The sequence below is a fragment of the Pelodiscus sinensis genome, chromosome 3 (genome assembly GCF_049634645.1).
Source record: "Pelodiscus sinensis isolate JC-2024 chromosome 3, ASM4963464v1, whole genome shotgun sequence".
In the NCBI taxonomy this organism is placed as follows: Eukaryota; Metazoa; Chordata; order Testudines; family Trionychidae; genus Pelodiscus; species Pelodiscus sinensis.
In genome coordinates this window covers 5,363,442-5,387,933 of record NC_134713.1, presented here as the reverse complement: position 1 = coordinate 5,387,933, position 24,492 = coordinate 5,363,442, and the positions used below count along the sequence as shown (strand labels likewise).

General features: G+C 49.6%; 1 protein-coding gene across 1 annotated transcript in view; it reads right to left on the bottom strand.

Moving 5' to 3' along the window:
- Nucleotides 1-24,492, bottom strand: part of ELP3 (elongator acetyltransferase complex subunit 3) — a 157,034-nt gene that overhangs the window by 29,404 nt on the left and 103,138 nt on the right. The window contains exons 11-14 of the mRNA XM_075923284.1: nt 17,645-17,735; nt 15,047-15,112; nt 10,865-11,092; nt 7,518-7,599 (exon numbers count right to left, since the gene is read on the bottom strand). Coding sequence (XP_075779399.1) covers nt 7,518-7,599; nt 10,865-11,092; nt 15,047-15,112; nt 17,645-17,735 — 467 coding nt within the window. The remainder of the gene's footprint in view (nt 1-7,517; nt 7,600-10,864; nt 11,093-15,046; nt 15,113-17,644; nt 17,736-24,492) is intronic.

Genomic DNA, 24,492 nt, shown 5'->3' with positions numbered 1-24,492 from the left:
AAGAAGGGGAGTTGCTCTGCCCCGGGCTTCCTGGAATCAGCCGCTGATCAGTTTCAGCAGCAGCTGACTTGGGGACACCTGGGGTAGAGCAGCTGGGGTGCTGCCGGGTTGGTCCCCGCAGCGCCGAGGTGCGGCGCTGCCGGGACCTACCTGGCAGCACCCCAGCTGCTCTGTCCCAGGTGTCAAGATTCAGCTGCTGTTGAAACTGATCAGCGGCTGATTCCAGGAAGCCCGGGGCAGAGAAACTCTGCCTCGGGCTTCCTGTAGTCAGCCGTTGGTCAGTTTCAGCAGCGGCTGAATCTGGACGCCAGTTCCGACTTACATACAAATTCAACTTAAGAACAAACCTACAGTCCCTATCTTATACGTAACCCGGGGACTGCCTGTAGTTAAAACCAGTCTGAATGAGAAAATTCTAACCTCCTCTGAAGATGTGCAAGGTGTGACAGAATTCAGACACCCAGCCTGGGTTATTAAATGATATACAGTAATAGGGAACCTTGACACTTGCTTAGTCTGTAAATACTTCCAGCTCTCTGCCAAATGGTAATTCTCTCCATCGTTACACCCATCTTGATACCAGCTCCCAGGAACTGGATGTGCTGCAGAATCCCAAGGTTTAGTCACTGGTAAGATGGGAGAGGGAACAACAGGTTCTCTTGCTGAATAAAGAGCAATGACCAAAAGGCCACATCTAGTTCTTGGCAAAAAATGGCAGCTAACCTGAGTTGGTAGTGAGTTGTATGTTTGGGAAAAAAATGGAATTGGATGGTGTTAGAGTCACACTGTAAAGATGACAGATTTCCACCTCCAAGCTTTGAAAATAAGATTTAAGGTTTTATCTCCTTTGTTTTGTTTGTTTCTGAAGCAGGTGATCACAATGTGAGACCATAATAGGAACAGGGATGGTCAAGGAGGCTATTTTACCTGAAAAGGAGCAAAATGCATCTTTTTTTTAAGTCAGGTGACTATTCCCCCAAAAACTCAGAACAACTGTAGCAGGAAAGAGATTTCAGCTGTTACATGTTACAAAGAGACTTTCTTTGTTACAAAGAGACTTTGTTTTGTGCTAAAGCTCAGAATCAGAGTGGATTATAATCTGAATCTCATGTGATTTCCCCCAAAGGACTGTGGGGTCCCATGCTCTCTACTGGGGTTATCCGTCAGCATTTGACACCCTACTGCAATGATCTGATCTCAGGTATGATCTGTATTTGTGGGAAAAAAATGTCAAGACCAGAATGTGCAACTTAGAAAAAAGCTTTTTTCTCTTATAGGGGTTGTATTTCAGGAACCCCTTATTTGAACACCCCAAATTGGAATCACTGACCTTGCTCTTTATCTCTGTGCGGCACGTCATATTTCAAGGTGATATGATTTCTTGTACAGACTTCAGAGCACTTAGAACTAGGGATGTTAGTAACCACTGAAAATTTTAGCAGTTACATCAGGGTAGGCAAAAGGGAACGCGAGGGCCGGATCCGGCCCGTTAAGTGGGTTGACCTGGACTGTGGAGGCCCTGCCACTCCCTTGCCTCCAGGCCAATTAGGATCTGGGGGTGGGGGAGTGCGCAAAGCTTCCTCCCGCCCCGTGAGCAGCATGAAGCGCTTTGAAGTGGCTCCCTTTCCTACCTCATTTTCAAGTCATAGTTCAAGGATGACTAGAAATAGTAGTGTTCTGACATCTGCTCAATAGTCTGTGTGAAACAAAATCAGATCGACACTAGACTTTTCTCCCAGTAATGTTGGGTAAAGACGTGATTTTTTTTTTGCAACGTTTTTTATACCAGCAAATTCCCTAGTGTAGATGCAGATATACTGCCATAAAAGACGTTTTTGCCGGTAAACCTTATTTAGCTAGGCCATGGTCACCAACCCATCGGCCGCGATCGACTGGTTGATCGTGAGGCATCGACCAGTCGATAGCAAGGTGTTCGGGCAGCCCCACCCCCCATTTTCCCTCCACCACCGAGAAGCCCCACTACCTACCGCTAGTGTAGTGCCGGCTTCCCGCGGGGTGGACAGAAATCCTGGGTGAAGCCTGAGTCACTTTCGGGGGCTCTGGAAGTGCGCAGGCTGCTCCCCTCCCACAGCTCTGTCACGTGCTGGGGGAGGGGGCATCGGCTCCAGAAGAGGAGTCCGGTGGCTTCCCTGGGAGGGGTGAGTTGAGCGCAGGGATTTCCCTGCGCCACGGGAGCGGGGGTAGGCCCTGGGGCTTAGCCTGGGGAGGCTCCTGAGGGGGTTTGACCCCGAGGAAGGTGCCGACGGGGGTTTGGCCCCGCCGCGGGAGAGGCGGCTTGGCCCCAGGGCAGGCACCTGCAGGTGTTGGCCACGCTGTGGGAGGGGATGGGGCTGGGCTGGGCTGTGGGAGGGGGGTTTGGCCCTGGGGCAGGCACTCATGGGGGTTGGCCCCGCTGTGGGAAGGGTACGGGTAAGGGGAGGGATTGGCCGGGCCGGGTCATAGGAGGGGGGTTTGGCCCCGCCATGGGGGGGGGGGGTTTGGCCCCGGGGCAGGCACACGCAGGGTTTCCCTGCGCTGCGGGGTGGGCTCGGGCCCCACCATGGACAGCGGCTGCTGCCATCCCGTGCTGCTGCCTGTGTATCAGAGGCAGCAGTATCGGGTACCAGGGGGACTCCCTGGCTGCCAGTCCCACCCCTGGGGATTATCGAATAGTCATGTAACTGCTAAGATTTGATGCAGTTACACATTTATTAAATTAATCAATATTTAGCATCCCTACCCTAGATACTTACACCTCCACATCAAAGGCTGTGAATGACCCACTCCGACTTGATTAGCTTCATTAACACAAGCAATTTCTTCCTGATGTATACTCCTGCTTCTGTAACTACCACTCCAATTCCTCTGATGAAGTGGGTATTGCCCACAAAAGCTTATGCCCTAATAAATCTGTTAATGTAAGATGCCACAGGACTCCTGGTTGTTAGTAAAATGGTTTATTCCAACATTAGCCTCACTTAAGCTGTAGCCAAGCAAACCGAATTCCACTCCTTGAGGAGCAGCCATGCTAGTTCAGTAACTTGCTGCAAATATGAATGAATTTGTAAAAGCATTTTAGCTTGCTGCTTACTGGAAAAAAACATGAAATTATATTAGGACTGTGTTCATTACCCTTCCAGGGTGCAGGCTTCAAGGCTGTGCAGTGTCAGCACAATTAAAGAATACAAAAGAATCTGTGAAGAACAGATGCCTTCCAGCTGTTACCTGGGAAATGTTATCTAGTGACATTCAGTTCTCCTGGTGGGTTTTATCTTAAATCAAAATGCAGCCAGGATTCACTTCGGCAGTAGAGAAGATTAATCATACGTTACTCATTTTAAAAATGTATTTTGAAACAAGTCCAGGTACACACAACTCAGCTGCAAAATTATCCACCACCTTGCAGTGTTACGCTGCCAGCATGTGTGACAAAATGTGGACTACTGTCTAGAGAGAAGCTTTCAGTTGCGAGCTGCCTCTGAAAATGTTTCTCAGCATGGCTGTCTGGTGAGTGGTGCAGTTTTTTTGGTTCATTTTCCAAACACTTTGCTTGATTGGTCCCCCAAACTTTCTTGCCTTAACCCCTGATTGTGCCCCCAACAAATTCCCGGGATTCTTTTCTTCTCCCCTCCCTATGGTTTTACATTTTGTCTACAACGGCTTTTCCTTAAGCTCCTTTTTCTGAAGAGTAGCGTAAAGCAAATCTTCAAGGATTCAGAGTGATTATAGAATATGGAGTCATTCATCTGTAGCTTACTGGTTCAAATCCATTTTAGGATTGGTATTAAGTGACTGACACTCATTACGCTCCGATGACTGTTCAGCGTCCTATGTTTAATGAATTGGGCATCTCAGTCTTACTCCTACAGACCAGATACGTAGACTCACAAAACCACCATTAGGAGTGGTAATAACAATAGTCCTTATTCGTAGTCTCCATGGAAGGTACAAAGATTGAATGGCCCATGGAGATTAAGTTCTGCTTCCACTTCTGCAGATGATTCCTCTGGGGCAAGGCGAAGGCACAAGGCCAAGGTAGGGCAACTGACACTACCATTACCTTTGCAGTACATGATGCAGGTACGAACAGAGGACTCAGAGTAAGGATGTTAAATTTAGATTAATGGGCTAATTGAATAGTCAATGCAATCTGCATCGACTATTCAATTAGTCGATACGGGCGCTGCCACCTTTAAAGTGTAGCAACAGTCCCAGGGCTGTTACACTTCAAAGGCGAAAGCGCTGTGGGGAATATGGAGCCAGTGGGGAAAGAAAGCAGTCCCCAGCTGGCCTCATGCTCCCCATGGTGTTTCAAAGCAGCAGCGCTGCATGGAACCCAGGGTCAACCAAGTAGTCCCCAGTTGACCCTGGGCTGCATGGGGAATTTCAAAGTGGCGGTGCCGCTTTGAAGCACCCCTTCTTCCCCCCCCCCCCCACCCATGCTGCCTCTTTCTGAGAGGAAGCAAGAGGGGGGGAAGCGACCTGTTGACTAGTGTGCATTTGCTTATCGGACAGTCAACTAGTCATTCACATGCCTACCTCAGAGCTTTCCTAAAGTAAACATGGTGCATTTTACCAGCACTAAACTCAGTTGTAAGGAACAAAATGCAATGGGGGGTGGGGGGCAGGAGGGATAGAAGAGGGGAAGGGGGAACTAGGCTACATATCAGAAAAAAGATCCATGACACACTCAATAGTGATCTAAAACACATCACGGCTTAAAACTTCAGTGTGTAATTAGCCTTCTGGTCAGAACAGAAGTAACACAGAATTTGGATGGTCTCTCCCATCCTGGTCCAGATTAGATGCTAATTCACAGTCTGGTTCGGAGACTGACAGCTTCCAGCGTGCACTTAAGAGAGTCCCAGGACTACAATTTAAGAGAAGTTGGGCTGGTCAGGAATGAGATGCTTTGCTAAAAGGCTCTCTGGAGAGCTGCCTGCGCTGCTGTTCCATCGTTTTTAGAAATATCAAATTTACTCATTGCTTGTAGGAGGAAAAAAATCTCCAAACTAATGCATCAAAATATGGAAATGCTGAAGAACTGAATCACTGATGTCTGAGGTACCTGTCACTGATTGCCTGCAATAAAAGGCAACTAAACAGAGACACTTAGGATGAGCCAAAGTACAATCCAGGACTAATGCTGTGGTATAATTATGATTTACAGTACTGAAAGAGCTCTGCCTTTGAAGATTTAATAAGCAAAATATACAAACCCTATAGTACCTGAGGCAAGGTATGCAGAGAGTGACAAGGGAATAGGCAAAGAAGAGGGGATCAGGGCTAAGGAAAAGGGAAGGAAGTAGGGATTGGGAGACTGGAGGGGTTTGAGGATGCGAGGGTAGTAGAGGAAGGGGGCCTGTTAGCCCCAATTTCTCTCTTTCTGTGTGTGCACTTGGATCTAGGGCAGGGGTATGGAACCCTCAGGCTCCGGGGACTCCTCCAATGCAGGGGAGCCCACACTGGTGCTCCAACCCCCCTACCACAGGGCTGGAGCACATAAAATCTACTAGCCTGGGTCCCCCTAGGCTCTGAGGTATGAGGGGTCTGTGGGGAGTGTTTCTCCTCAGTCAGAGGCCACATCAGTGAGGGTTTGTTTTGTATTTTGGCTTCTCAACTGTGTGTGGCCTCCAACTGATTTTTCTGTGGGTCAGTGGCCCCCGAGCCAAGAAAGGTTCCCCACCTCTGATCTAAGGGAAGCCCATCACCTCTCCATGGGTCTGAGCCCTTCGACCTGCCTCTCCGTGTGCGCTGAGATCTGGGTTTGCAGAATGAAGACATCACACATTTAAACCACTATTCATTCCCTGGGTTTCAGACAAGATACACATCACTGCCTGGAGAGGAGGGAAGGTTGGCCAGGGTGCACGGGGGTGTGGCCTGGTTTGGATGATGGGCAGACAAGGTGGACCTGGAGCATGGCTGGAAAAGCCTGGCTGAGGGGGCAAGAGTCCAAGCAGGGATTAGGCCGTGGAAGTGAGGGGCCCCCAGCTCAGTGTGCAGCTTGGGCCAGCCTACACTATGCAAACTGTAACGCACAGCTACAATGCCGTAGCTACGCTGACATAACCCCATAGCACAGAAGCCGCCTGCCCTGCTGGAAGGCTTTTTCCCCCGTCTCTGCAGGAACACCCATAAGCACAAGCCATGCAGAGCGATAGCAGCATTCTTCCATTCCTCTTGCTGCATCCACTGGGGCTAGGCTAGCACCGTTACGGTGCAAGGGGGGATGGACTTTTCACACCTCTGAGCACGGTAGCTATGCTGGCCTAAAAAAAAAGCGCAGACCAGGCCTAGGAAACTGCGACCTGTGATATGTGTACATGGATGAGACTGCTTTCACTTGTCCTGAAAAAATACACATTGCCCAAAAGCTTGTCTCTCTCACCAAAAGAAGTTGGCCCAATAAAAGGTATTATCTCACCCACCTTATCTCTTTACTATCTGGGGATTGGCACAAGCACAACACTAGTGCATACCCATAACAAACATTTCAAAGCGTGACCATTATGCCCATTCTACTATAACAAAAAAGGTATAGGAGAGGCACTGAGGAATCACATGGCAAAAAGACCACTGGGCTGGGACTTTTCCTAGCTGTGCCACTAGCCTACTAAGTGACCTTGGGCAAGTCACTTAATCTCTCCATGTTTCAGTTTCCCAGCTAATTCCAGCCAACAAACATTTCTCTTTCTGCTTAAAAAAAGTAGGCAATTAAATGGCAAAAAGTTTTGTTAATGCAGAATAAAGGTTACCTGGCGATGCTTGTGTCCTTCCAAACTTTCAACTTCAGCAAACTCAAACTGCTGAAAGCCAGGAACTACACAATTAAGATAAATGCCCGTGCAACTTTGACTATACCCTCTTTGAGCAATGCCTCATTATGCTCATAACACACATTATCACTTTGCTTTTTCACTCAACTAGACTGGAAATACCTACAATGGACCTATGCTCAAGCACTGACCCTTCCCCCCCGAAGAGAATACCACACTTGTAAAATTTTACAGCCACTTCATAGCCTTTTTCCAAGACCTTCACACGTGCACACGGAGTACCACTTACATCTACACTTTTCCTTTCCACCTCACTACTGACTATACTTCTAGCAAGGAGATTCCAATGCCCAGCTGCTGACACAATCTCCATTCTGTATTGAATGAGGCAGACTGGAACCTCAAGGTACATATGAGACTCTTTCCCTTGATAACACACCCGCTCCTGTCATAATTATATCTCTTCCAAGTTGCTCCCTTTTATTCCTCCACAATTCAATAGTTACATCTATTACAGTTGGAGTGTATGTATATAATTTGCAGTGGTTATTGCCGGATCCAGGGGCAGAGTTAAGGTTACGCAGGCATTCCTAGTTTTCACACATTTGAGTTATGCTGAATTCAACATTCTGGAAAGGCGCAAGCTATCACTAGGCAATCTTAACTCTGCATTAAAAAAGATTTTGCTATTTAATTTGTTTGTAGATTAAGTTTGGAAGAAGAATTAAGCAAAGATACCTGAAATGACTGCAATTTTCCATGATCCATGCTCTTCTTTGGCTATCCTTTCTGCTTCCTCCATTAGCAACATACCAAATCCCTAGAAAGGAAGAAATGAGAGAGATAGAAAAATATAAAGATTGTTCAAAAGAAAAAAAAATACAGCAAGGTCAACATTTAAGACAGGTGTGGGGAATCTCAGGGCTGGGTGTGGCCCTCAGCTCGCCTGGATCTGCCCCCAAGACTCAGCCCCTCCCCTCTAGCATTGGGGAGCCTGTGCTAGTGCTCCAGTCCCCCTGCTACACCCTGAGGGCTAGAGCGCACAAAGTCATAGAATCATAGACCCACAGGGCAGGAAGAGACCTCAGGAGTCATCGAGTCCAGCCCCCTGCCCAAAGCAGGACCAACCCTACATAACTGGTGCATAATTGGCTGGATAACCGTACTCAGAGAGTTGTTGTTAACGGTGCTAAATCCTGCTGGAAAGGGATAACAAGTGGAGTTCCGCAAGGGTCTGTTTTGGGACCCGTACTGTTCAATATCTTCATCAATGATGTAGATATTGGGATAGAGAGTACGCTTATTAAGTTTGCAGATGATACCAAACTGGGTGGGGTTGCAACTTCTTTGGAGGATAGGGACATAATTCAAAATGACCTTAGCAAGTTAGAGAAATGGTCTGAGGTAAACAGGATGAGGTTTAATAAAGAGAAATGCAAAGTGCTCCACTTAGGAAGGAACAATCAGTTCCATACATACAAGATGGGAAGCGACTGTCTAGGAAGGAGCATGGCGGAAAGGGATCTAGGGGTCATAGTGGACCACAGGTTGAATATCAGTCAACAGTGTGATGCTGTTGCAAAAAAAGCAAACATGATTCTAGGTTGTATCAACAGGTGTGTTGTAAGCAAAACTCGTGAAGTCATTCTGCCGCTCTACTCTGCACTAGTTAGGCCTCAGCTGGAGTACTGTGTCCAGTTCTGGGCGCCACATTTCAAGAAAGATGTGGAGAAATTGGAAAGGGTACAGAGAAGAGCGACAAGAATGATTAAAGGTCTAGAGAACATGACCTATGAAGCCAGGCTTCATAAACTGGGCTTGTTTAGTTTGGAAAAAAGAAGATTAAGGGGGGACATGATAGCGGTTTTCAAATATCTAAAAGGGTGTCACAAGGAGGAAGGAGAAAATTTGTTCCTCTTGGTTTCTGAGGACAGGACAAGGAGTAATGGGCTTAAAGTGCAGCAGGGGAGGTTTAGATTGGACATTAAGAAAAAATTCCTAACTGTCAGGGTGGTCAAACATTGGAATAAACTGCCAAGGGAGGTGGTGGAATCTCCCTCTCTGGAGATATTTAAGAACAGGTTAGATAGACATCTGTCAGGGATGGTGTAGACGGAGTTTGGTCCTGCCTTGAGGGCGGGGGGCTGGACTCGATGACCTCTCGAGGTCCCTTCCAGTCCTATGATTCTATGATTCTAACCCCAACTCAATCATCCCAGTCAGGGCTTTGTCAAGCCGAGACTTAAAAACCTCTAGGGATGGAGATTCCACCCCCTCCCTAGGGAACCCATCCCAGTACTTCACCACCCTCCTAGTGAAATAGTTTTTCCTAACATCCAACTTAGACCTCTCCACCTACTAGGCTGGGCCCTCGTAGGCTCTGGTGTGCTAGGGGAATGTGGAGAGTGTCTCTCTCAATCCGGGACCATAGCGAGAGGTTTCTTCCTGCTTCTCAATTGTGTGTGGCCCCCAACTGATTTTTTTGTGAGTCAGCAGCCCCTGACTCAAAAAAGATTCCCTACCCTTGAAACACTCAAAGAGAACCGGCAGAATGGGTGTATGTCCCCCAACTGGAGACCAGAGACAGACACACAAATTGTCTGAAATATACAGTAGATAGTTGTCCCTTTCTCCACCCATGTCGGCTCAATGGGATTATAGCCATCCCAGTTCCAGCTCTGGCCCCTTGCTGTGGTCATTATGCAATATACTGGTCCCTCCTGCCAGATCCCTCCCTTTCCATTTTATGAGAAACAATCAAATTCCAGGCACATCCCTTTGTCCTGGCACAACCAACCCCCAACCTTGCTTTACGTTATGATATAACAAATTCGGTGGTCCTAGCTTACACTTGAACGGACTCATAGACAGATGGACGGTCAGACACACATTTCTAAAATATATAGTAAGATCTAGGTAAAAAGCAAATACACTTCACTTGCTTTCTCACACTACTTCCTTCCACTGACTTTCTAATGAAAATTACATGCCTCATCCCTCTGCTACCTATAACATCTTCCAGCTTATTGTTGAAGTGTATGAATTTGATCTTATGCTGGTAAATTTGAGCCTTTAGATCAAGCGTAAAAAAGAAAAAAGTAATCAATTTATTCTTTGCACTAGAAAGCCTCAGGGCTGATGTTTTAAATTAACTTCCTTTTATTTAATAATCTTTCCCTGTGTAAATGCATTAGGATGCAACACTTTGTTTGACAGTGATGACCTGGAGCATTCTGGAGGCAGGCATAAAAATAATGAACTCGTCAACTATAGAATAATTAACATTTCAAAACCTAGGGTAGAAAAAGTGGTCATCATAAGAAAAAAGCAAAGCGAAAGAAAAATCAATTGAATCAAGCCAAATGCAAACAAATTAAAATAGACTAGAAATTGAGATTTCATGGCATATGACGCACTAATGCGCACTGTGGTGACGCTTCGAGCCACCGGACCTCAAGATGTTAAGCAGAAACTGTTCTGCCCACCTCTGAATAGAAAAGGGCCCTCCCTGGTACATACAATCTTTCATTGGGAGAAAATGTTAAGCTGAAGATTTTTATATTCTTTAAAATACTTTGTATGCAGTTCATGTTTTTAGGACTGAATCATATGCCCTTCAACTTCACTTCAGCCCCACTTCTCACACCTAGCAGGTATACAGAAACAAAATGTGAGTGCAATTCCTGCAGCTGTGTGTTAGAGATGAATTGATCCCCCTCAGCTCTCAGAGAGAGTATAAGAAGGATGGGTGTTCAGTACCTAATGGCTGAACTAGTGTCAGCATTCATGAGTCTGTATCACATGGACGTGTAGCAACACAGATAAAGCGTACACCCGATGCTGTCAACCATGCGACTGGCATAACTGCAAGTACTCAACAGCATTAGTGAAAGCTCACTGGCAGCAGGAACTTATTCTACTAATACAAGATGGGTACCAAATTCAATTCTGCTTCTGTCACAGCCAATTATTCACTAAAGTAGCTTACGGGCTAGTCTCATCAAGATCATCACAAAGTTTTCTTAATCTTTCTAACAGAAAAAAGGTTGCGTACATAAGATGACAAGGAAAGTTACTTAAGATACCTGATGCTGAAATTTGGAAGGGTCACGACTGCTCACTGGGACCACGCTACCGTACACATGCAGTTCTCTAACGATCGAAACGCCTCCCTTCAACTCAGGCCTGAATGACTCCCCTGAACACTTCCGCAAACGCAGAAGGCCAACCAGAATATCCTGTTCTGGATCTTCATAGGACAGAAAAGTCTCCCAGCCACCATTTGCCACGTAGTCTCTTCGAACTAACTCAACCTTTTCAAAGAGAAAAAAGCAGGGAGGGGAGGCAAAGAAAATCCTGTTACAAATAATTGAGGGACACGGTGAATAGACCAAACCCAATTTCATGGATCTACACACTGTTAAAAGGTCAGAAGAAGTGCGAAGTGCTTTCTTAAAGCCCAGTTTCATCCTAGATGGATTTTAGCATCAGTAGATAAGAGCTGAGGGACCTATGATAGCATTTATCTGAAGACAAATTGTGTCATACTTCAATGAAAAATACATTTGTGGAAATGACACCATTACTCTTTAGCCCTGTACACTTTTACCCACAAGGTATTTAGAAAGTGCCAATCAACAGAGTAGCCAGGGGTTGTATAAGGCAGATATGGAAGACTGTATCCTCCACTCCACTGCTGCTCCAAAAGCATCACAACTAGCAGCTCCCCATCTCCAACCAGAGGTCTCAAACATCTAAGGCAGGGGTGGGCAATCATTTTTTTCTGGGGGCCACATCGGAAGGAATGGGGCCTCAAAAAAAGGGGTGGGGCCAGGATGCTTCCGGGCTTCCCCACCTGCAGACCGTGATTGGTCTGGGGATGGGGGAGCCCCTCTGCCCCGTCCAGGTTCCCCCTAGGCACGCTCCTGGTGGGAGGAGACTTCCCATAATCCCCCAATGCCAGGCCAATCAGGGCCTGGGGGCGGGGGAGCATGCAAAGCCTTCTCCAGCCCAGCAAGGAGCGCATGGCACTTCTAAGTGTTGTGTGTTCCTCACAGGGCGGGGGAAACTTTGTGTGCTGCCCTAGGCCCTGATTGGCCTGTGGGCGGGGAAGTGTGCAAAGCCTCCTACTGCTCTGCCAGGAGCATGTGGCATTTCTAAGTGCCACACACACACAGAGGGGCTGTGTGGGAGAAAGCACCAAGTTTCTCAACTGACAATTTAGGAAGTTGGCATTTGATAATTTGGTCTGATGACATGCAGTGATATTTCCCTTGCCTTTAAAAATTAACTATTTCTTTAATGATGGAGCAGATTATCTTAGATCTAATGTAATTAAATCTGTTCACTAAAACCACTTAAGATTATAAAAGTTTATAAAGTTCCAAACAATTTTAAACCTTTTGGGTGATTTAATAAAACTTGCTTAAAGAATGGGTCTTTAATTTAGGCTCAATCTAACAATGAGGATCAATTTTTCCTCCAGGCAGCTCAGTGCAGGAGCTGGGCCTTTAAAAAATTTACAAGAGGAGTAAAAACCTGGATCATATCGTTTGTTTGTTGGTGCTATATAAATAACAATAGGATTGTTGAATCAACCTTCAGTTCTTCTTTGAGGATGTTCTACCTGCCTGATGAATATGAATGGAGATTGCCTATCTTCTAGAACTGGAAGGAACCTTGAAAGATCATTGAGTCCAGTCCTCTGCCTTCACAGCAGGACCAAGTACCATCCCTGACAGATTTTTGCCCCAAATTCCCTCCTCAAGGATTGAACTCACAACCCTGGGTTTAGCAGGCCAAAGCTCAAACCACTGAGCTATCCCTCCCCCCCATTTCCTTCTCATGGGCTGCCCTGGACAGCACAACCCACGAGTATCAGTATGTAGCATCCATTTTGAATTAATCTTCATTTTCATGATAGGAGTTTGGGCCCACCTTATTGTATTGTGCTATATGATAGTAGGTAGAAACCTTGGAGAATTCTGCACGCATACAAAAATCTATTTGATTTTTTTCTCAGCTTCATCTCAGTGCTAGGTGAAGTGAACCTTAATTGGTGTAGCAAATTAAAGGCCAATTTAATTTTGAATAGTATACCCAAAGGCATATTGTTCTCATGAAGCGGAGAGGTAACAATCTCTTGGCTCTTTGTGCGATCAAGTCTTGAAATAGTGCATTCATTTCTGTGGAGCCTGTTACCAGAAAGGTGATGAGTGGGAAAGAGCTCAGAGGGAACCCCACCCCAATGCCCTTTGCTTAAGAACATAAGACTGGCCATACTGGGTCAGACCAAAGGTCCATCTAGCCCAGTATCCTGCCTGCCAACAGTGGCCAATGCCAGATGCCCCAGAGTGAGGGAACACAACAGGGAATCATCACATGATCCCTCCCGTCATCCATTTCCAGACAAGCAGAGGCTAGGGACACCATTCCTACTCATCCTGGCTAATAGCCATTGCTGGACCTAACCTCCATGAATCTATCTAGCTCTCTTCTGAACCCTGTTGAAGTCCTGGTCTTCATCACATCCTCTGGCAACTTTTAAAAACAGACAGAACAGAGCAACAGACAGTGTACACATTACTGTAGATAACAGCGCTGCACTGTACTGGCCGAGAAATGGATGTGGGAAAGATCAGTCTAATATGTGCATAGCCAGAAATATTTATGAAAGGTTTTTGAATCTGCATGGATGAAAGGCGTAGAATTAATGAGAGGTCATGGTCACTAGAAGACACTTCACTGGCAGACTATAAGAAAGAAGTGGTATGTTACTAATTAGAAGATCCAGATTATATTGCTGACAAGAGACTTTTCCTTTTCAAAACAGTGGAGAGTAGGGGCCAAATTCATGCTGTTTGCAAATGTAATGGCACTGAAGCCAGAGCAACACAATTGTGGTCAGGTTTGAATCTGTCCTTAGATCAGGGGTGGGCAAAATCTGGCCCCCGGAGGTCCTGCCGCTCCCCTGCCCCCAGGCCAATTAGGGCCTGGGGGCGGGGGAGCACGCGAAACTTCCTCCCGCCCTGGCAGGACCACGCAACGCTCCTGCCCTGGCCCTGCGAGGAGCATGCAGCACTTCAAAGTGCCACATGCTCCTCGCAGGGCGGGAAGAGGCTTCGCATGCTCCCCCTGCCCCCAGACCCTGATTGGCCTGGGGGAGCGTGTGAAGTTTCTTCCCACCCTGCCAGGAACAAGGGTGCCTAAAGGGGGGACGGGGCAAAGTGGCTCTCCCAACCCCAGACCAATCATGGTCTGTGGATGAGGTAGCCCAGAAACATCCTGGCCCCGCCCCTTCTGGCCCCAGCCAAAAATTATTGCCCAACCCTGCCTTAAGCCAACCTTCCCCTGTAGTGTGGACCTGGGTAAAGTGGAAAACGTGAATGATGCACTTAAGTGTAACTCTGATCTAGCACTGAATGTGGAAGAAGAAAAGCTTGCGTCTGGCACGATTAATTCATGTTTAAAAATACAGAAACGTGACAGAGCCATTCCATATGTGGACTGGTAGATGATAAACTGGATTTTACAAGTCCCATCATTATTTTGGGAGCCAGCATGACCTAGAGAGTACTAAGGAAACATTTTATTTCCAGGTCTTCCTGAGTCTCTGTGTGATCTTAAAATATAATTGAATTTCTGTGGGCATGTTTTTCTTTTTGCAAAAGAGGGTGAGCATCCATTTTTGTGAACCTAAAGGGCACAATATATGCTTCATCCTCTAAGGGGTATTTACACCTACTACTAATTACACTTTATTGTAGCTTATTGATTTTATTATTTTTACTCATTTCACAGAGCAACTACATTATAATGTAACACTGTCAGTGCTGGTATAAGTGACAAAACCAGGGGATAGATACTCACGCTATACAATCTCAAACGATTCAATTTTTCTCTGTTCAATTTGCCAATATTGTGCTTTATATATTTTCTATATACTTTTCACTAGGAAAAAGGGAACAAGGGCAAGTAGTGGAGACAGCTGAGTCAACTGGGAGTCTGCTACTGCAATGGGAATACTGAAACTCTGGTGGCTATTGCTAGGTAACTGAACATGGTGCTCCACAAACCTTAGCATGTGAATGTGGCTGCTTAAACAGTACCACACAGCTCTGCTGTGAAAATGAATGTGAAACTGGAGCCAGCTACAGAGGCGTGTCACAGAATTGGCCACACACTTGAGTCCCCAATCCCTTCATACCAAATGTTCCATAGCAAGTCACACATCTGAAGCAAACTCTCTGGCAAGCAACAAGTCTCACCTGATATGGTCTCACTTTATGATGAATCTCCTGTATTCCAACCTCTCTCGTCCTCACATCACGGCACTAGGTAAAGAGGGAGAGAAAAATGACAAACCAGAGGAATACATGCGGCTCACATACATTAAGATTTCCAACCACCCCATGGGCTGAAAATTAAGTTGAAACGGCCTATCTTACACTGGGTAGAATTTGAATAAACAGACTTCAAAATAAAAATGCTCGCTGAGCCATTCCTAATGTATCTTTGAAAAAGAACTTCGTGCTAAATGTAAAAACATGCTGATAAAAACCAGTTCACAGAACAGCCATTATATCTCATGAGAAAAGGTATCATTTAATTTGCAAGTAGCACGGCTTGGAGGGAAAAGTCAACAGAAATGAAAGAACAAGAAAGACTTAACATTATCATGGATTCCAAGGCCAGAAGGGAACATGGAGATCTTCTAATCTGATTGCCTATATAAACTAGGGATGTGAAAGTTTAACTGCTTAGTGCTTTCGGTTAACAGGTGGGGGACAGAGCACCTTCCTGCCCATTGCAGGCAGGAGGCTGCTCCAGCCCCATGGGGCCTGCCCTGGACAGCGACACTCAAGCCCAGCTGGAGCAGCACCTGTTTGCGATGGCCTGGGGGTGGCAGGCAGGGGTTCTCTCCAGTCCAACCCTCCCATCTGCTCTCACTTCCACCTGTTAACTGGTTAAACTCTACATTTAACCGCTTAACCAGTTAAACGGATTTTTACATCCCTAATATAAACACAGGCTAAAGAAGGTCCCCTTAATTCCTAGAGCAGATCTTAAATCCACTATGGCCCCATGCGAATTGTTCCAATAGTTGCACTGTTAATTTTTTTTTGCCTTCTGTCCAGTCTGTCAGATTCTTGTCCTTTACTCGAGAGATCTACGACTGGAAAAATCTTAGTGGGCCAGAGATAATCTTGAGCAGGCAATTTGTAAATCTGGATAACTAATTTTAATGGCAAAATAGGTATGTGATACACCTGAATATCAGAAGACAGAGTCCACTCTCTGAGCAAGTGTCCCATAGATGTACAGGATGGACTAACCATGGTAGGTTTGGGACCAACGATCTAAGGCGTCAGAGAAAAGCCAGGGAACTTTACAGCTCCTTGGGAGCCAGAGGGAAGAGGAGGCAGAACTTCATATGAGTGAGCTGGATTGCCGTTTGCACAAGTTTTTTGTATTTCTTCTTGTAACCAATGTAAACCAAATCTTATGAGAGAAGCCTTGAGGAGAAAAACTTCCAAAGACGGGCTGTTTTTACAGTACCAAAAACCAACCCACCCACACATCCAGTCTGAAAATCCAAAGCTAGGCCTAAGCCCACGTGGAACTTGATTTCCAGGGCATCCAAACGACCCCACCTGCTTCCCAACACCCCCTACAATGCCTTAACACAAAATCAACCTCAGACTATATTCTACACCTTGAAATAATTTAATCTTTGCTATGACCATACAAACTGACACGCTTTATTCTGACACAATGACTAGGCTAAATCTGGTTTACTTTACATCATATGCACAAAATCTCCTTTGCTTTACAAATTCCTGACTAGACAAATGGCATGCAGGAGACAGACATTTCCTCCACTCTTAACGGCCCTAATCCTGAGAATGTGCAGCATTTTTCAGGACTGTGCCCTCCAAATTTTTGCCCCAATCAGTAATCTCAATATTACTCACATTGGGAGAACAAAGAAAGAAAACTGAAATTGCCAAGAAGGCACAGCTGACATGCCTGGGCACCCTCTATCTAATTAGGGACCTACATAACTAAAATACCTAGGTTTCTTGTATGAGTTCAGTCCCAACTATCTTGGCCCTTAAAAAAGCAATTTATTTATAATTTTATACAAAAAGCAGATATAAGAAAATTTACTGGCATCTGAACAAACTTTTTCGATTGCTCCCTCTATCAGCTGCAAGGTGTCCGCTCCAGGAAATGAAGACTGCTAGTCATCCACACACTAGAAACGTTTAGAGATTCAGTTCCTCAAAAGTACCCTATCAAGGAAAACAAGATTGGGATAGAGCCCCGGTTTTGCTTTGTTATGTATAGAGGAGATTTTTTTCCACTCAACTACAATTTTTTTTTTAATTCTCAAAAACAGGAATATCCGTATCATGTTTTTCTTGGAAGTGTTTCTCAGAAGGATTCTCAACCTCTGACTACTGAGTGTTTGAACTGAATATTTTTTAAAAACATTGCCAACAGCGTGTATAAAAATCTTCTCTTTCTCACTTTAGAAATTTCCTTAGCAGCTGAAATTTCATAAACTTCCTAGTTCTCTGGTCATCCTATCTCTTGCAGAGGAAAATCTAAATTTTTAATAGAGGAAATCAAACAAAACATCAGCTCTTTGAGGCATTTTTAACTATCAGAAAATAAACCAAAAAAGCACAAAATCCCAATATTTTCCTTTGCAGGAAGCCTTTAGTTGAGGACCAAATCTGGCTTCTTAAGTTCACATTTCTTGCATCTTGCCAATTTTCTCATTCTGTTCAAATGCAATAATTAATCGCTCAGGAGTCAGCAGGGAGCTCCTCCTAGGTATACAGGTGCCTCTCTTTTACCTGTGTCCCTAGATCCTTCATCCGAGCCAAAGCAAGTTCTCTCAGGTTACCGTGCTCCACTCCTGAGCTGACTAGTGGCATTGGGATATCCCTGTGCAAAGGAGAAAAAAAAACTTTAGACAACTGTGACGGCGCGTTGGGGGTTCCCCGTCTCCTGCACCCCGAAATGGCACAAACAGACTGCACCAGCCAGTGGAATTGAGGGTGGTTTATTGCTCCTCCAGCACAGCGCAGCACAGATGTAATCTGGTTACAGGAACTGGGGCTAAGAGGCCTCAGTGCCCCCCCTTTTAGATAGGGGAGTCCCAGCCCCCTCCCCAGCTCCTTATACCCTGCCTTCCAGCGAGGAACTAACCCAGCCTCCTCCAGCCCTGCCCCCCAAGCCAGGGCAGCATTCCACCTTCCTTTGTTCCTCTCCATGGGGGGTGTCTGGCCACTGGTTCAACCAGTTTGGCCTTACCTCTGCCTAGTGAGGCTTTCCCTGCTGGGTCTTGCTCCAGACAGCAGGGGTCACCACAGCCCAGCAAGTACCCCCACTACGTCACAGTTCTCCCCCCTCCGAGAGCGAACTGAGCAGGGTCACTCCGCTCGTGACCTGGGGAAGTTCGGGCCCCTCGCTACGGGACAGCGCGTCGGCGATGATGTTGGCGCTCCCCTTGACGTGGATCACTTCCATGTCGTAGTCCTGCAGGAGCAGGCTCCACCGCAGCAGCTTGGCGTTCGTCCCTTTCATCTGGTGTAGCCAGGTCAGGGGGCAGTGGTCGGTGAACACCGTGAAACGCCGGCCAAACAGGTACGGCTGCAGCTTTTGCAGGGCCCACACCATGGCCAGGCATTCCCTCTCTACGGTCGCATAGCTCCGCTCCCGGGGCAGCAGCTTCCTGCTCAGGTACACGATGGGGTGACGTTCCCCTTTCTCGTCCGCCTGCATCAGCACCGCCCCCGCCCAGTGTCCGAGGCGTCAGTAAACACGATAAAGGGCTTGTCGAAGTCTGGGTTTACCAGCACTGGGGCCTTGGCCAGGGCTCCCTTCAGTGCACAGAGAGCCCTCTGGCACCGCTCCGTCCAGACCACCCTGTCTGGCCTCCCCTTCCTGCACAGCTCCGTGATCGGGGCAGCGATGGAGCTGAAGTTGGGCACAAACCTCCGGTAGTACCCCGCCATCCCAATGAAAGCCTGGACCTGCTTCTTGGTCTGGGGCACAGGCCAGTCCCGGATGGCCTCCACTTTGGCCGGCTCTGGCTTCAAGCAGCCACTCCCCACCTTATGGCCCAGGTAGGACACTTCGGCCATTCCAACCTTGCACTTCCCAGCCTTTACGGTCAGCCCAGCCTCCCTCAGCCGATCCAGTACCTGGCTGACCTGGGCCACGTGGTCCTCCCAGGACTGGCTGAAGACGCAGATGTCATCGATGTACGCTAGGGCACAGTTCTCCATTCCCCGCAGCAGCTGGTCCACCAGGCGCTGGAAGGTGGCCGGCGCCCCTTTGAGGCCAAAGGGCAGGACCAGGAACTCATAGAGGCCCAGTGGCGTGATGAAAGCCGATTTCAGTCTGGCCTCCTGGTCTAGCGGCACCTGCCAGTAGCCCTTGGTGAGGTCCAGGGTGGTGAGGTAGCGAGCTCCCCCCAGCTTGTCCAGGAGCTCGTCGGGCCTTGGCATTGGGTAGGCGTCGGACACCGTGATGGCGTTGAGCTTCCGGTAGTCCACGCAGAACCGGATCGACCCGTCCTTCTTGGGAACCAGCACCACGGGAGAGGCCCAGGGGCTGGAGGATGGCTGGATCACCCCAAGGGCCAACATGTCCTGGACCTCTCTCTCCAGGTCCTGGGCTGTTTTCCCTGTGACCCTGAATGGGGAGCAGCGCACCGGGGGGTGAGTGCCCGTCTGCACCCGGTGGACAGCCAGGTTGGTGAGACCCGGCTTGTTGGAGAACAGCTGCTGGTGGGAGCGCAGCACCTCCCCGATCTCGGCCTGCTGGGCCGGGGTGAGCTGGTCCGAGAGGGAAATTGACTCCAGCGAAGAGTCCTCTCCGGTCCCAGGGAACAGGCCCACCAGGGGATCCTCCCCCTGCTCCTCCCAGGGCTTACACACGGCCAGCACCAAGTTCTCCCTGTCCCAGTACGGCTTCATCATGTTAACATGATATACCCGCTGGCCGCGCGTCCGGCCCGTCAGCTCCACCACGTAGTTCACCTCGTTCAGCTGCTTAACCACCTTGAAGGGGCCATCCCAGGCGGCTTGCAGCTTGTTCTTCCGCACGGGGATCAGGACCATCACCTGGTCCCCGGTAGCGTAGGCGCGGGCCCGTGCATTGCGGTCGTACCAGACCTTCTGCTTCCTCTGGGCCCTGCTCAGGTTCTCTCTGGCCAGGCCCATGAGCTCGGCAAGTCTTTCCCGGAATGTCAGGACGTATTCCACGACCGGCTCACCCTCCGGGGAGACCTTCCCCTCCCACTCGTCTTTCAATAAGTCCAGGGGGCCCCTCACTCGCCTCCCATATAACAGCTCGAACGGCGAGAACCCCGTGGACTCCTGGGGCACCTCCCTGTACGCAAACAGCAGGTGGGGTAGGTACTTGTCCCAGTCCTGCGGGTGTTTGTGCATAAAGGTCCGTAGCATCTGCTTCAGAGTCCCATTGAACCTCTCCACCAACCCGTTGGTCTGGGGGTGATACGCTGAGGCCCAGGTGTGTTGCACCCCACTCTTCTCCCACAAGCACCGGAGCAGGGCCGACATGAAGTTGGATCCCTGGTCCGTGAGAACCTCCTGGGGAAACCCCACCCTGCTGAAAATGGCCAGCAGTGCGTCTGCCACCGTGTCTGCCTCGATGGAGGGCAGGGCCACGGCCTCGGGGTAGCGGGTGGCAAAGTCCACCACCACCAGGATGTATTTCTTCCCTGTCCGGGTCGCTCTGTTGAAGGGCCCCACAATATCCATCGCCACCTTCTGGAAAGGCTCCTCTATGATGGGCAAGGGTCTCAATGCAGCTTTCTTCCTGTCTTGGGCCTTCCCCACCCGTTGGCAGGAGTCGCAGGACCGGCAGTACCGCTGGACAGCTGCAAACATCCCCGGCCAATAGAAGTTTTGGAGCAGCCTCAGCCGCGTGCGCCGGATCCCCTGGTGTCCCGAGAACGGGATGTCATGGGCCAGGTGTAGCAGCTTGCGGCGATACCTTTGGGGAACCACCAGCTGCCGCTGGAGCCCCCACTTGCCTACCGTCCCGGGGGAAAGCCATTCCCGGTACAGAAATCCCCTCTCCCACCGGAACTTCTCCTGGCAATCTCCTCCTAGGGGTTGAGCGGCGCCCAGGTCAGCCCGGTCCCTCAGGGCCTGCAAGGAGGGATCCGCTCGCACCTCCGCCTGGAATTCAGCGGCTGGGGCTGGGACAGGGCCGTGGTTCCCCCCACTGCCTAGGTCCAACTCTAGGTCTGCTGGGACGGGGCCCTGGGCCCCCTGTTGGGGAACCTCCTCGAGTTCCGGGCCGCCAGCCCCTCGCTTGCTCTGGCTACGGGTGGTGACCAGCGTCCTGTGGGGTCCGTCTGGCCACTCCTCTAGGTCACTCCCCATTAGCACGTCGGTGGGCAAGTGCGGGTGCACCCCCACTTCCTTGGGGCCCTCCTTGGCCTCCCATTTCAGATGCACCCTGGCTACGGGTACCTTAAAGGGGGTGCCGCCTATGCCCCTCAGTGTCAGCTGAGTGTCGGGTAGCATACGGTCTGGGGCCACTATGTCGGGCCGGGCCAGCGTCACCTCCGCCCCCGTGTCCCAGAAACCCGTCACCTTCCTGCCATCCACCTCCAGGGGTACGAGGCAGTCCCTCCGTAGGGGTCGCCCCGCCCCCACCCGGTGCACGGATAAATCTGTCTCCCGAGGGTCAGACCTCCCAGGGGAGGTGCACTGAGCATCCTTCCCCTCTCCCCGAGCGGAGGTTTGCCGGCCAGCCCCTGCCTCTGGGCCAGCCTGCCCTTCCTCCCGCACCAGCCAGTTAACCCTGGAACGTCCCAGGTCATGGGACCTGTTCTTGCGCCTGGGGCATTGAGCCCTCTTGTGGCCTCGTTGCCCACAGCGATGGCAAGTTAGGTTCTGTGGGCCCATTCGGGTCGGCTCTGCCCGGGCCCTGGCTGGTTTTCTGGGGTATCGATGACTGGTCCTGGTCCCTGGGGCTCGCCTCGGAGGTGTCTCTCTCCGTTGCTCCGCCGAGAACCGGTCTCTGCGCGATTCTCTTTCTCTCCGGGACTCCCGTTCACCCCCGGACCGGCTCTCCATGAACTCATCCGCCAGTCTCCCGGCCTCCTGGGGGTTCTCTGGTCTCCGGTCCTTGAGCCACAGCCTCAGTTTGGGTGGGCACGCTTCATAGAGCTGCTCCATCATGACCAGCTTGAGCAGCTCCTCTGCGGTCTGGGCTCCGACTCCAGACACCCACTTGCGGCAGTATTGCGCCAGGCGGGAGGCCAGGTCCACATAGGTTTCCCGTGGCCCTTTCTGTACCCCCCGGAACTTCTTCCTGTACATCTCGGGGGTCAGCCCGAACTTGTGCAGCAGGGCCTCCTTGACTCGGTTGTAATCCCCGGGCTGTAGGTCCTCCAGCTGACTGAGCACTCCGGCCGCCTCCTGGTTCAGTGCGGGGACGAGCTCCTGTAGCCAGTCAGCTGGGGGGACCTGTTGCAGCCCACAGGCCCTCTCAAAGGAGCTGAGGAACCCGTCTATGTCGCCCACGTCCTTCAATTGGGCCACCGTGAGCCTCTCCAAGCGCCTGGCATCCCCGGGACCCTGGGGCCCATCCACTCTTGGCGCAGCCGGGGCCCCGCAGGTTCTCCGCTCTGCCATGGCCAGCTCATGCTGTCGCTGCCTCTCTCGATCTTGGCGCTCCTTCTCTCGATCCTGGCGGTCCCTCTCTCGATCTTGGCGTTCCTTCTCTCGGTCCTGTACTTCCAATTCCTTCATCCGCAGCTGGATCTCCAGCCGCCGCAGCTCCGCTGGGCTGGCCCCTGCCCTAGATGGGCTACGGCTTGCAGGCCTCCCGGGAGACGCTGTCTCATCTCTCCGTTGGGTTCCAGCGCTCCTCCCCCTCTCTGAGCCTGACACACTCTCAGGGGGGGTCTGGCTGCTTCCCCTGGGGACAAGATCCTGGCCCTGTGGCTGGTCATTATCTTCCAGCTGGGTAATCAGTTGGGCCTTGGTTGCTTTCCGCACAGGCAAGCCCCTCTCTCTGCACAGCCCCACCAGCTCTGCCTTCAAGAGTTGGGCGTAGGCCATCTGCCCGCTGGTCCCCTTGGTGCAGACTCACCAGTCTAGTGCTGCAGCGCCCCACGATTCCCCGGAACCGCTTCGCTCTGCCTCAAGCATGCCTGGCTCCAGGGCTCTTGCTTCTACGGCGCCTTGTCGCTTGCCGCTGGGAGCTTCATCCACGGGGTGCAGTGCATCCCACTTCTGACACCAGTGTGACGGCGCGTTGGGGGTTCCCCGTCTCCTGCACTCCGAAATGGCACAAACAGACTGCACCAGCCAGTGGAATTGAGGGTGGTTTATTGCTCCTCCAGCACAGCGCAGCACAGATGTAATCTGGTTACAGGAACTGGGGCTAAGAGGCCTCAGTGCCCCCCCTTTTAGATAGGGGAGTCCCAGCCCCCTCCCCAGCTCCTTATACCCTGCCTTCCAGCGAGGAACTAACCCAGCCTCCTCCAGCCCTGCCCCCCAAGCCAGGGCAGCATTCCACCTTCCTTTGTTCCTCTCCATGGGGGGTGTCTGGCCACTGGTTCAACCAGTTTGGCCTTACCTCTGCCTAGTGAGGCTTTCCCTGCTGGGTCTTGCTCCAGACAGCAGGGGTCACCACAGCCCAGCAAGTACCCCCACTACGTCACAACAACCATATTCATCTACTATATATTTGAGAAAGTTTGTCCATTCATCCATCTGTCCATCTAAGAACTCCTCCTAAACAGGAAGAGTTAGGAGCACCAAATTTGGTGTGCAGCTTCCTCTTATCGTACCTTAAAGCAAGGTCAGGGTTTGGTTGTGCCAGGACAATGGGATGTGCCTGGAATGAGATTGTTTCTCAAAACCATACAGAAAAAGAGACAGAATAACCCAGGCAGGTGAAAGCAGCTGGCTGGGGGCACCCCCCACTCTAGGAGTGCTCCAGCACCTATCCTCCCATCCACCAGATGCCTATTAGGGAGGGTGGGGGAAGCTGAAACTCCTCTCCCAGATTTGTATGGGAACATTGCTGACTGTTCAGCAGGGAAAAGTGCAGTTTGCTGCATTCCTCACTCTGGCTAGGAAACACGGGGGCAGACGAACCTGGACCTGTCCCAGCAGGAGGACATGCACCTCTTTACCGGCTAGGCCCGCAGGAGCTGAAGAAGCCATATAGAAGTGCTTCTCTCCTGGCCCCAAGCTGTTGCAGCGAAAGAGGGCAGAGGTAGTCCACACTCCCCAGAACAGCCTGCATACTGAACCTCTTATACCCAGCCCCACCCCAGAGCAATTATTTAAATGAAGCACGTACATTTTAATTTTATTTTCCAGAAAACAAAAATTGAGTTAAGGATTCAAGCAACACCGGGTTAATCTAGTAAAATACTAAGCCAGAAGGGCCACTGTCATCACCTAATCTTACTTCCTGCATAACAAAGGACTTCTCTGAATTAATTCCCATTTCAAAGCCCAGTAGTTTTGGGTGAAGTAGAGCATGGCCAAGCCAATTAACAGCTGGAGGCAATGTGGAAGAAAGAGCTACATGATTGGTTTTTACAACAGGAAAGGACTTTTTGCATGGCTGGGAAATAGGCTATTTATGTGTTTTTATTCTCATATTCATCCTACTCAAGAATTGGGGAAAGGAAAAT